Here is a 13,498-nt window from a genome sequence, read left to right on the forward strand (position 1 = left end):
ACCTGCTAAAGAGATATCACTCTAAATAATAAAATTTTTTAAAAAGCAGAGTATATTCCTATTAATACCTAGGCAGAGAAATCCAGCCAAGAACAATATATTCAGTAAAGTTCTCCTTTAGATATAAAGGAGTAAAAAAGACCTTTTCAGGCATTCAAAAGCCGAGGGCATTTTCCACCACAAGGCCTGCATTATGGGAAATACTGAAGTGGGTCATTCTATACCAGAAAGAAAAGGACAAAAAAATACAAAACTATGAGTAAGATAACTAACATACAGACAGAAACAGTAATAAAAATTAGAGTGGAATTAAATGAAATTGAAAACAAAGACAATAGAAAAAATTAATGCAAAAAAAAAAAAAGCTGGTTCTTTGAAAAGGTAAATAAAGACATAATACTTATTGATATATATGTTCCAAATAAGGGAGCACCAAAATACATAAAGCAACTACTAACAGAACTAAGAGAAGAAACGGACAAAAACACAGTTAAAGTAGGGGACCTAAATACCCCACTGTCACCTATTAATAAACCATCCAAACAGGAAATCAATAAGGAAACATCAGCCTTAAATGATACATTAGACCAAATGGACATAATCAACATTTACAGGGCTTTCATCCCAAAACACCATATTATACATTCTTCTCTAGTACACATGGAACATTCTTAAGGATAGACCATATTTTGGGACACAAAACTAGCCTCAACAAATTTAAGAAGACTGAAATTATACCATGCATATTCTCTGACCACAATACTTTGAAACTGGAGATCTCCTACAAAAAGAAAGCAGGAAAAACCACAAATACATGGAGATTAAACAAGGTGCTACTAAAGGACGACTGGGTCATAGAAGAAATAAAAGAAGAGATCAAGAGATACATAGAAACAAATGAGAATGAGAAGACAACGTATCAAAACTTTTGGAATACATCAAAAGCAGTAATAAAAGTTCATATCATTACAGGCCTAGCACCAAAAACAAGAAAAATCCCAGACAACCTAACATTACACCTTAAAAAACTAGAAAAAGAAGAACAAATGAAGCTCAAAATCAGCAGAAGGAAATAATAAAAATTAGAGCAGAATTAAATGAAATTGAGAACAAAGACAATAGAAAAAATTAATGCAAAATAATAGCTGGTTCTTTGAAAAGATAAATAAAATTGACAAACTCCTGGCTAGACTCCCTAAGGAAAAAAAGAGAAAGGACACAAATAAAATCAGAAATGCAAGAGGAGAAGTTATGACAGATACCCCCTAAATACAAAGTGTCATACAAGAATACTATGAAAGATTATATGCCACCAAATTCAATAACCTGGAAGGAATGGACAAGTTCTTAGAAATATATAACCTTCCTAGACTGAATCACAAAGAAATGGAAACTCTAAATAGACTGATCAACAGTAAGGAAATTGAAACATCAAAAACCTTCCAAAACGTAAAAGCCCAGGACAAAATGGCTTCATTAGTGAATTCTATCGAATATCCAAAGATGACTTAATACTTATTCTTCTCAAACTTTTCCAAAAAAAAAAAAAAAAATGAAGAAAAGGCAATACTTTTTAACTCATTTTATGAGGTCACCCTGATACCAAAACCTGGTAAAGATGACACGAAAAAAAGAAAGCTACAGACCAATATCTCTGATGACTACAGATGCAAAAATCCTGAACAAAATACTAGCAAATCGAATACAACAATACATTAAAAAGATTATGTATCATGATCAAGTGAGCTTTATTCCAGGGGCACAAGTATGGTCTAACATATGCAAATCTATTAATGTGATACCCTACATAAACAAAATAAAGTATAAAAATCATATGATCATATCAATAGATGCAGAAAAAGCATTTGACAAGATACAGTATCCATTTATGATTAAAACAATAAAAAAGGTATAGAAGGAAAGTACCTCAATATAATAAAGGCTGTATACAACAAACCCTCGGCTAACGTCATATTCAGTGAAAACCTAAAAACCTTCCCTCTAAGATCAGGAACAAGACAAGGCTGTCCACTATCACAACTATTACTCAATATAGTGTTGGAAGCTCCGTAATCAGGCAAGAAAGAGAAATAACAGGCATCCAAATTGGGAATTAAAAAGCCAAGCTGTCACTCTTCACAGATGACATGATTCTCTACATAGAAAACCCTAAAGACACCACCAAAAAAACCTATTAGAAACAATAAATAAATACAGTAAAGTTGCAGGATACAAAATCAATGTTCAAAAATCCACAGTGTTCCTATACACTAACAATGAATTTTCGGAAAAAAATGAAAAAAAAATTCCTTTTGCAATTGCACTAAAAATAGTAAGATACTTAGGAATAAACCTAATGAAGTATGTGAAAGACCTATACACTGAAAACTATAAGACATTATTAAAAGAATCTGAAGAAGACACAAAGAAATGGAAAGATATTTATGTTCATGGATTGGAAGAATCGACGTAGTTAAAATGGCCATATTACCTAAAGCATTATACAGATTTAATGCAAACATCATCAAAATCCCAACTGCATTCTTTTAAAGAAATAGAACAAAAAATTAGGAGATTTGTATAGAAGCACAAAACACCCTGAAGAGCCAAAGCAACCCTGAGAAAAAAGAACAGAGGGAGAGGTATCACACTGCCTGACTTCAAATTATACCACAAAGCTGCAATAATCAAAACGGCATGGTATTGGCAGAAAAACAGATACACAGACCAATGGAATAGAACTGAAAATCCAGAAATAAACTCCCATATATATAAGCAAATAATTTTCAACAAAGGAGCCAGAAACATACAATGGAGAAAGGAAAGCCTCTTCAATAAATGGTGATAAGAAAATTGGAAAGCCACATGCAAAAGAATGAAATTAGACTATCACCACACACCAAAATTAACTCAAAATGGATCGAAGACCTAAAATATAAGGCCTAAAACAATAAACTGCATAGAAAAAAACATAGGTACTAAACTCATGGACCTTGGATTTAGAGAAGATTTTATGAATTTGACCTCAAAGGCAAGAGAAGTAAAAGCAAAAATAAATAGGACTAAATCAAACCAAAAGCTTCTGCACAGCAAAAGAAACCATCAACAAGGCAACTATTTGAATGGGAAAAGATATCTGCAAACACCACCTCCAATAAGGGCCTAATATCCAAAAAATAAAAAGAACTCATACAACTCGACAATAAAAAACAAACAATCCAATTAAAAAATGGGCAGAAGACTTGAACAGAGACTTCTCCCAAGAAGACATACAAATAGTCAACGGACATATGAAAAGATACTCAACTTTACTAGCTACAAGGGAAATGCAAATCAAAGCCCAGTGAGATACCACCTCACACCTATTAGAAGGGCTATCATCAACAAGACAAGTAATAACGAGTGTTGGAGAGGTTTTTGGGAAAAGGAACCCTTATACACTGCTGGTAGGAATGCAAATTGGCATACCTATTATGGAAAAGAGTAAGAATAGAGTTACCATATGACCCAGCAATCGTTCTTCTGGGTATCCGCCCCCCAAATTTTGAAAACATTTATTTGTAAAGATATATGCACCATAATGTTCACTGCAGCATTATTCACAGTGGCCGAGACATGAAAACAAATGAAGTGTCCTTCAACAGATGACTGGATAAAGATGATGTGATACATATATGCGGTGGAATATTACTCATCCATAAGATGAAATACTGCCATTTGTGAAAACATAGATAGACCTTGAGATAACCATGCTAAGTGAAATAAGTCAGAAAAAATTGAGAACCAAATGATTTTACTCATATGCAGGATATAAAAGTGAAAGCAACAAATGAACAAGATAAACAAAAAAACCCTCACAGACACAGACAACAATTTAGTGGTTATCAGAAAAAAAGGGAGGAGGTGGGAGGTAGGTAAGGGTAAAGAGGGTCAAATATATGGTGACAGAAGGTGATTTAACTTTGGGTGGTGAACACACAATGCAATATACATATGACATTACTGAACTGTACAGTTGAAACCTGTATGATTTTACTAACCAATGTCACTCTAACAAATGATTAACAACAAAAAAAAAAGAACAAGGGACTAAGGAACTAAAAAATGAAACAAGTAGAAAGTTAACTACAATAAAAATAGAAGCAAATATTTCTAAATAATAATAGATATTTATATACAACTAAGCAACTTTTTAAACTAGCAATGTAACAGTTAATGATGTAAGACAGCAGTTCTCAAAGTGTGCCTGGAGGACCTAAGACACTTTCAAGAAGTCCGCAGGGTCAAACTATTTTAATATGAGTAGCAAGATGTTCTTTGCCTTTTTAATTCAAATTCTGTTGTGAGTGTACAATGGAGTTTTCCTGAGGATACCTGATATATATATCACAGATTAAATGTATATACAGATAAAAGAATCCAGCTGGAATCCAACTGGTTCCACCTGAATTCTCATATCTGTTGCTTCATATTAAAATAATTCAAACATTTAAAAGATTAACAAAACTATTCTAAAAATACCACTCTTCACTATTTTTTGTTTGGAAATATTTTTCATTAAAAATAGTATATGATTATATACAATCGGTCTATTATTTTTAAAGGAATAAATGAACACAGTATGTTAAAAATTTAATTTCTGATAGGGCATATATTGATAGATAAAACCCACATAAACATGAACTCTTTGGGGTCCTCAGTATTGGAGGAGCACTGTTGTCAATCTATCATCACTGCTCTCCAGAGAGCTCCCTCAGGCACAGGCAGCTGCCTTTTCAAAGGGCTGGCTGCTCACTCTATGAGAGGAATCCTGCCATCTACATTGGTGCCCTCAACAACATTTACAGCAATTTTACGTTGCTACTCAACTAAGCACATGATCAATGGGCTTATAATTTGTCCTTGGCTTTTTTTTTATTTCACTTTTCTAGTTGTTCATTTTTATTGTATTTTACAAAAATGTCAGTCTGCAACAGTTTGAAAATGTTTTAAAGTGGTCTTTCACCATAGATATGTTGAAAAACACTGATTTAGATATCTTATAATTAAATATAATTAAACAGACATTGGGGTAATCCTTAAAGCAATATACTATCAATAGATATCATTTCTCATGATTAATGACACTCAAGAGAACTTTCCCTATGTATACTGCTTCTAATATAAACATCAAAGCATCACCCTTAAAATGGACATGGTAATGATAAAGAAAATCACACGTACCCTCTTCAGTGAAGAATTTTTCTATGGGTCGCACAAACTGGTTGATTTCATTAAGTTCGTCTTGGCTAACTTCTGGGAATGGGAAAACTTCTTTCTAAAAATGATAAACACTTAGTAAAAATTAATTTTTAGCAACTTTTCATAGTGGTGATACCAGTCAAAAAGGAAGGAAACAGATTTGCTAGATTCTGTATCTGGTAGGCAGGACATAACTCATTGAAGGAATTAGAAAGCAAACCCCAGAAGGTGCTTAAGAGGCAGGAATTGTACGTTAGACTCCACCACCTAGATACATACTCCTCTTCTACTCAAGCAGGTTTATTTCTGATTTTGATCAGCTTTCCTTATCAATAACAAGTTATGATTTTCCCACAAAACAAAGAGCTCTGGACTAACAGTTCAAAGCCCTGGGTTCTGTTCCTTGATTTGTAGCTTATTGTGTAGACTTCACCAAATTTCTTTCCCTCTCCACATTTCCATTTTCTCAGCCATAATATGCTGGTAATATTTACTCAAGGTCATGAGAACCATGAGAATCATGGAAGATAACAGGTGTTAAAGCTCTTTACTAAAATGTAAAATTTCGCATTATTTTGTGAGTTCAAAGATGCTGCAGCTGACAGGAGCATACTGTGGTTACAAAGTCTGACATCTTGCCAGGTTCCTATCCAGCTGCATACTCCAATCTCCATCCCTCTTGATTAATGACATCTGTTACTTGCACTGAGCGTGTGAGGTAATGGAGTCACTGGAGGAAGTTCAGCTGTTGAGCTAGATCAACCTTAATTCAGCCCTGGCTCTGCCACTTCTTAGATGTGTGACTTGGGTAAGCCACATAGCCTTTCTCAGTATCAGTTTTTCTGTTACAGATACCTCAGAGGGTAGCTGTGAGGCTCAAAAGAGATATTTCCTAGAATGTAAAGTAACTGTAATTATTTGTATCAGATACTGGCTCTTGCCTCCACCTCATACCATGGAAAACAAATTAGCTTCCAATCTGTCTCAAACCAATGAGTGGCCAATATTTCTGATTGGCCAAGGATTCCCCACTGGGCTATCACTATTATATTGCCTAAAAATATCCTGTTGTGTTCTTAGCCCCTCTGGCTTTGGGGGTTCCAGATAGCCCTGCCATCGTAAAATGAGTATTTGGACTTGGACCCACAGCTGCTGAGAAATGATGTCCCAGATCACAAGCTGCCAGCCCCTAGAAGCCCTGCCTCTCTTCATGGCACCTCTCACCATGTGTCTCAGGATAAGGTGTTCAAAGCAGGAGTCCTCAATCTTCCACCAGAGACTGTCCACTCTAGTAATATGCTCCCAAATCTGTTTTCTCCTCTCAAGACTCATGACTATAAGCTTACAGGTTGGTCACTATACAAAAGTGACAGCTGACTTAAAGAAATTCCTGCCTCCAGGCTATTCCTGGTCCTGCTTTCAAGACTGTCTAGAAGGAAAATATGCTGAGACTCTAATCATTCTCCAGCCTCTCAGAACAAAGCCAGCTCCTTAGCTGAATATATAGAGGCTCAATCCATTGTACTAGCCTTCACAGCCTCATGGATTCACCTGGGCCTTGTGCAATGAGCTGTGTTAGAGTAAGATTAGATTATTCTGGTACTGAAGAGGAAATTTGGGCAACTTCATTAAAAACTAATTAGCTTTCTGCTTCTGTAAATATGCTTGCTTTCTGCAGATGTTTGCTGCATGCAAGGGCTCATGCAAAAGCTCCCTTGAGGTTTGCTCAACTTGCAGATGTAACTGTTTGTGCCTTTGTTCCACCAATGCAACTGTTTGTACCTTAGCAGCTCCCGCCTCATGTAGCACTTTGTACCCCAATAACTCCTGCTCCCTGTAACAATTTGTTTACTGGTTCCATAGCAATCCCTGCCCTTCTCTATGTTACTGCTTGGAATTTGCATAGCAACTCCTGCTGTATGTAATGGTTTATGTTCAAACTGACCAATCAGATTATGTAAAATGTTTCAACTGAGCCCACTGCCCAGATCTTCAGAGCACTAGCTCATCTGGGACTGCCATAATAAATTCTCAATTCTCCTCTCTGAGTGAACTGCTTAGTTTTTCGTTGGACTGGGTTTTGGAGCTTTTGGGATTTTTCCACAACAGTGCCAGTGAGCACTCCAGATGAGAAAAGAGAACAGCCTGGGAACTAGTTGGCCCTCAAGTACAAGCAAAGGATAACTGCTACAGGGACAGAGATCTCAGGTGCACATAAGAACAAATCTCTGACATCAATGTTCAAAACCTGAATGGGGGGCCTCATGGGTGCTGGGCTGAATTTCCATCAGCAGCTTTCAAATTTTTTAAAGCAGTGAAACATCTCTTTTAGTTAAATCTAGTGCAGACACCAAATGCATAAAACAGATAAAGCTGCCCTGGTTGAGACTACAGATGGGGAGAAAGGTCACACAAATATCTCCCACTGGACTTCCCAATGGTCCCAGCAGCAGCCTCAGGGGCACTTCCTTGAATAGCAAGGGTCCAACTGAGGGCAATGTGATAACTACAGGTCTAGATGATCTTGAAGGTCTCTTTCTATTCTAAGAGCCTAAGTATCTCTGATGTCACATTCCTGCTCAAACCCCAATTATGCTGTGAGAGTTGATGTTGACCTGAACCAATCATGGTGGAGGTGCTTAAAAGTGTTCAGATTCTAAATATAAACTAGAGAAAACAGGATTTGCTGTCAGAGTAGTTGTGGAGGATTAGAAGAGACATCAAAAGTGACTCCAGGTATTTGGCCTGAACAAGGTGAACAATAGAGTCAGGGAAATCTATGATAAAGACTGGTGGGAGAAACAGGGTTGGGTGGGGAAACCAGGAACTCAGTTTTGGATATGTTAAATTTGAGTGAAGCTTTTGGTAGAAAGGTAGACATAAAAGGAGTCAAGTTCAGGGGAGAAATCGGAGCTGGAGAAATATATGAGACATCAGGATGTTAATGGTATTTAAAGCCATAATACTGAATTAAATCATCCAAAGTGGGGTTACAGAAGTCTACAGACTGAACCTCAGTCTGTTTGAAAATGCTGGCCAATGTTTAGAGGTCAAGGAGCTAAGAAGGAACAAGCAAAGGAGGCTGAAAAAGATCTACTAGTGAAGTAGATAGAAAAACTAGGAGAGAATGGTTTTTTCGAAGCCAGGAGACTGTCAGATGCCAGTGATGAGTCAAGTAAAATGAGGACTAAGGACAGACCTCTAGATTTGACAACGCAAAACAAAGGTCATTACTACTTTCATAAGAGCAGTATAGTAGATTGTAAAGTACGAAAACCTGAAAGGTATGAGTTCAAGATGCAGGAGAGAAGGAACAATTGATGATGTAGATGAAAAGGTGAGAATTACTCGATCAATGTCCTTGAGCAGGTAAGACATGAAGTCTAGTAACGCAGTTGGCCTTTGCTATAAGACAGTTCATCTAGTAAGAGAATGCAGACCATATGGGCACTGTTACAGGAAGGAGAGTAAATGTGGTTGAATGCTTAATATTACTGTTGGGTAAGAGCTGGGTTACTACTAGGTAGTGTGACCAGTGGAGGGGATAAGGTGGGAAAAGCACCTTGGAGCCAGACTGCAAGAGAACCTAAATGGCAGGTTTGTTAGGTCTAGGAAGGCCCTATCCCCCCCCATCCCTGTAGTGTGGGAACCTGACTTCTCCCTTATTTTTGTGTGGAAACCGGACCTTGCATCAGGTTTGGCAACGCTACATTCTCTCCTCCCGTTTCACTGGGCTCTGCTCCCTTCCCCGCCAATATACACGCCCAAAATATTCCGGCCAAAAGGCCCGCCTCAAGCCCCATATAAGTTTTAGGTCCCAGCGCATTCGGGGCTGATGCCATCTTCGGCTCAGTCTGTCACTCTGCTACAATAACCCCTTGCTTAAACCCTTGGGCCTTGTGCGTTCCTCCCCTGGCGGAACAAAGGTGAGGCGCTGGGACTCAGCTGTGGATGCTTAGGGGCCCCTGGAAGCTGACAGAGGAGCGGCATGGTCCGAGTTTTGTTTAGGATTCAGAGAGGAAGCCCTACACATTTGGGGGCCAGACGCCGAGTGGTGGGTTGAATCGCCTCGCCTAGTATTTCCCAAATGACCTGAGAAGAATTAACTGGAACACTTGTCAAAACCATAGATTCTCAGGGCCCCCTACCCTGGAAAGACAATTCTCGTTCCCTGGAAAAAATTACATGATCCAGTGGAACTCAGAAATTTGGAGTTTTAGCACGCCCCGCCCCTCAAGTGTATCTGTCAAGCGGGTATGCGGACACGGACAAAGCTCGATCCCAGTCTTTCCTAATAAGGGCAAAAATCAGGAAGCAGATCCAGACACTGCGTTACCTTCTCGATTCTGCCCAGGAAGAGCTCCTTGACGAAAGCTCGGCTCGGCGGACAGGTGCGCAGCGGGCGCCGACTCTCAGTGAAGCCCACTAGAGCCCGGTAAGAACGCGCCGCCGCTGTCGTGCGCAAGAATAACCCGCAGCAGCCCATACTGCCCCAAATCCTTCACGCTCTCACCACAACCACCACCTTCTCCGTGCCTCAGTGATATGCACCTGGCTCTCGCCAGACAACGCCACTAGCTTACACCGCCCCGCCAGATGACGCCACTAGCCTGCGCCGCCCTGCCGGCCGCCATTGCGCCTGCGCGGCCTCGCGCGGGAGGATACCAGAGGAGCGGGGCGGTCACCGGCTGGATGGTCTCACCGTCAGGCTTGCGGAGTGGGGCGGAGGGAGGGTTTTGTTTTCAAATACCAGCGGTTGTTTGCATAAATGCCAGTTTGGGGAGGTTCTTTGGAGGACCGGGACCTAAGTGGCGACCTAGCTGCCTCCTCTCGCTAGTTAGGGCGACGAATACGTGGTAAAACTGAAGAAAAGCAAGAGAATGGGAAAATATCATGTTATTACCTCAGGAGGGGCACCCACAGTATGAGTACTGTTACATTTCATAGGTGGATGTGGATTCGTGAGCTTCATTTTGTTTTGATTCATGTTATGTAGTTTATTTGTTTCTTTGTTTTTGGAAGAGGAAAAGGGGTGCTCCACCGGAGAGAGGTCTGGATAAAGCCCTGAGTTACAACTATCCCTAGGAAACACCAACTTAAATGGGCATGCAAAGGAAGAGGAGCTACAGAGGGAACCGGGAAGGACTTGTTATGGCGCGAACGATTCTGAGACCCACGGAGACAATTGAGATTAATTATGAGCCTTTATTAGCCGGCCGGCGACTGACTCTCTACCACGCAGGGCTAGAGGAGATCAGCCCCGAGCTTTCAGAGCAGGCAGATAAAGCTCAAGACCATATCCTGGTGGTCTCCTGAACAAGCCAGCAGATTACAGAAGTGGAAGTTGGCTTTTAGCATATCTTTGCCCGGAACAACACCCTTAATTAACAAGTAAATGGATTACAGAAGCAGACATTGGCCATCTACATATTTTATACAATTCACTTCCTAAACCACACACAAGCAAGTAGGACAACTTCTGATATCTAAAGATATTTCTTCCCCGTAGCTGACTTAGCTAGTTTGCTCACTTGAAAATTTTCCACCCTTAACAGACTGAGAACAATAATTAGTGGGACAGGTCGGGAAAGGCCATAGGGCCTAGGGAGGAGAGCCCGCGTCGCGGAGACACTGCACAGTCCAGCGTTGCCTCGTTCCGGGCCAACTGGGCACTTCCTAGTGGTCTTTAAGTCAGCTTCCTCCACGAAGATTTTCTCTCTTCTTACCTCCCATTGGACTTGTACTCTGGCTATAGCATTTTCCACAGTATTGAGAAATGCTTTTTGCCTCCGTTATGGGAACTCCTAGAGAATGGTAGGAAATTTCATTCATCTCAACGGTGTTATGGCTGACCCAGTAAAGTTTACTTGTTTGGGTAAAAACTTGACACAGCATCAGGGGAGGAGAGCTCAAAAACTTTTTTGGCTGCAATTTATTTGCAAGCATCTTCTGCAATCTATTTTCTATTTTGTCTTTGAGTTGTAAAGATTTGTCACCTGGTTTCTTTATCAGTAGTCATATATGCCTGTTTGAGCATTCAGCTTCTCATTGGAAACAGCTGCCTTTGTGACATTGCAAAACCTGTGTTTTGAGTTTGAGCTCAAAACAAACGTGAGATCGATCAAGTAATCTGCTAATGCGTTGGTTCCTGTTTAGTATGCATTTAAGCACGTGAGAAATTCAGTGGCAGTTTCCAAAGCAAAAATTAGAAAAAATGTATGGCATAATTTTTAAGTACTCAGTAGAGTGTATAGTGGAAAAAGTTTTCTACTAAGCCAGTTTCAAGGTTTAGTTTCCTCATCGGTAAAAATGAGTGTAATACCACTAATCTCACAGGACTTTTATGAGGAGTAAGTAAAATAATCCATATGAAAGCCTCTAGAACACTAAATGAAGTTTTTTCTTTAATAATATAAAAATGAAAAATAGCTACAGGTTTCCATCTTCTACGTATTAGCCTATGAAAAATAGAATGTCATTTTTAAACCTTGCTGTAGACATAAAATTTCCTATATTCAGTGTTTAGAACACCCTCACTGAGTACAGGCATACCCTGTTTTATTGTGCTTTGCTTTATTGCGCTTTGCCAATAACTTACAAATTAAAGGTTTGTGGCAACCATGCACCAAACAAATCTAATTGGTGTCATTTTTCCAATGGCATTTGCTCACTTCACATCTCTGTGTCACATTTGGTAATTGTTGCAATATTTCAAACTTTATTGTGATTATATTTGTTATGGTCTTATTATTTAAGAAATGCAATTTATAAGGCTATACCTGCCATGGATAGTGATTCCTCTGATGGATCTGGGCAAAGTAAATTGAAAATCTTCTGGAAAGGATTCACCATGCTAGATGCCATTGAAAACACTTGTGATTCATGGGAAGAGGTCACAGTATCAACATAAACAGGAGTTTGGAAGAAGTTGATTCCAACCATCATAGATGACTTTGAAGGCTCAAGACTACAGTGCAGGAAGTAACTACAGATGTGGTAGAAAGAGCACCACCATTGTTGTCTTATTTTAAGAAATTGCCATAGCCACCCCATCCTTCAGCAACCACCACCCTTATCCGTCAGCAACCATCAACATTGAGGCAAGACCCAGCAAAATGATTACAACCTACCAAAGGCTCAGATGATGATTAGCATCTTTAGCAATAAAGTGTTTTTTAATTAAGGTATGTGCATTGTTTTCTTAGGTGTAATGCTATGTACACTTAATAGACTACAGTTTAAACATAATTTTTATACGCACAGGGATACCAAAACATTTGTGTGATTTGCTTTATTGCAATATTCGCTTTATTGCAGTGGTCTGGAACCAAACTTACAATATCTCCGAGGTATGCCTGTGTCTCTGTGTCTTCTTCCTGTATGAGTCACATCAATACAACTGATTCCCATGTATAAATTACCACCAAATAAGCTGATACTCTTACTTGGCCATAATGTTAGTATACCAGGATGTTTGGTTTGGGTCTCAAGGATTGTCTCAGTAGAAAACTACTAGATACTCCAGAGATAAAGCTGCAAAATCGGAAGCCAATAGAGAAATTTACTTATAGAATTAGAGAAAAGAAAGGAGAGTTTGCCGCGGTCCAGCCACGACAGGATCCAGGGGGCCCCGAAGGTGGGCAAGGCGTCGGCGCGGGAGACAGTCGACTACACAGCTCAGAGGCGGTGTGACACTGTTCCGTTTTATTGTGATTTGAGTACAACTTTTATACTTTTTATTTGGCATTTGATTATACTTTGTTGTTAAGGTAGCAGGGAGTTAAATTTCTGTGGTTAGGCGGAGCAGAAAATCTTATAGAGTATATTATTATTAATGTTCATGATTAACTAGTACATTTTTCTCTCAATCATTAGAACAGAACTACCTGATGGAACAATCTAAACTTTAATTATTATATCTATTACGTAAAATACAGTTTGATTTAAGTAAAGGTGATAGATAGATGTATTCATAACAGCAAGCATTGGCTTGTGGACAGACATTGTTCTTCTTTCTGCCTGAAGAAATCTTTTAAATGCTATTTGATTTATGCTATATCTAAAGTTCAAGCTGAACCTTTCTCATAGCTGTTCAAAAGTTTCCTTGGTGCAGTAATGAGGAAAATATTTATAAAAATCAGTTTTACAAAGCTGCTTTCATAAGCTAAGTTTCTGTTCCTTTGTTTTTAAGCACCAAGGAGATCCTGACCTAGCCAGCCTTTCTATGAAACTTACACTACTATCAGGCACATGAATT

General features: G+C 39.0%; 1 protein-coding gene across 1 annotated transcript in view; it reads right to left on the reverse strand.

The window, feature by feature from the left end:
- The window catches only part of ACAD9 (acyl-CoA dehydrogenase family member 9), a 45,935-nt gene extending 36,081 nt beyond the window's left edge, over positions 1–9,854 (reverse strand). Inside the window, exons 1-2 of the mRNA XM_025050850.1 lie at positions 9,578–9,854; positions 5,224–5,317 (exon numbers count right to left, since the gene is read on the reverse strand). Of these exons, the coding sequence (XP_024906618.1) occupies positions 5,224–5,317; positions 9,578–9,727 (244 nt within the window). The 5' untranslated portion in view covers positions 9,728–9,854. The remainder of the gene's footprint in view (positions 1–5,223; positions 5,318–9,577) is intronic.
- Between the last annotated feature and the right edge of the window lie 3,644 nt (positions 9,855–13,498).

This window comes from Pteropus alecto, unplaced genomic scaffold (assembly GCF_000325575.1).
Source record: "Pteropus alecto unplaced genomic scaffold, ASM32557v1 scaffold75, whole genome shotgun sequence".
NCBI lineage: Eukaryota > Metazoa > Chordata > Mammalia > Chiroptera > Pteropodidae > Pteropus > Pteropus alecto.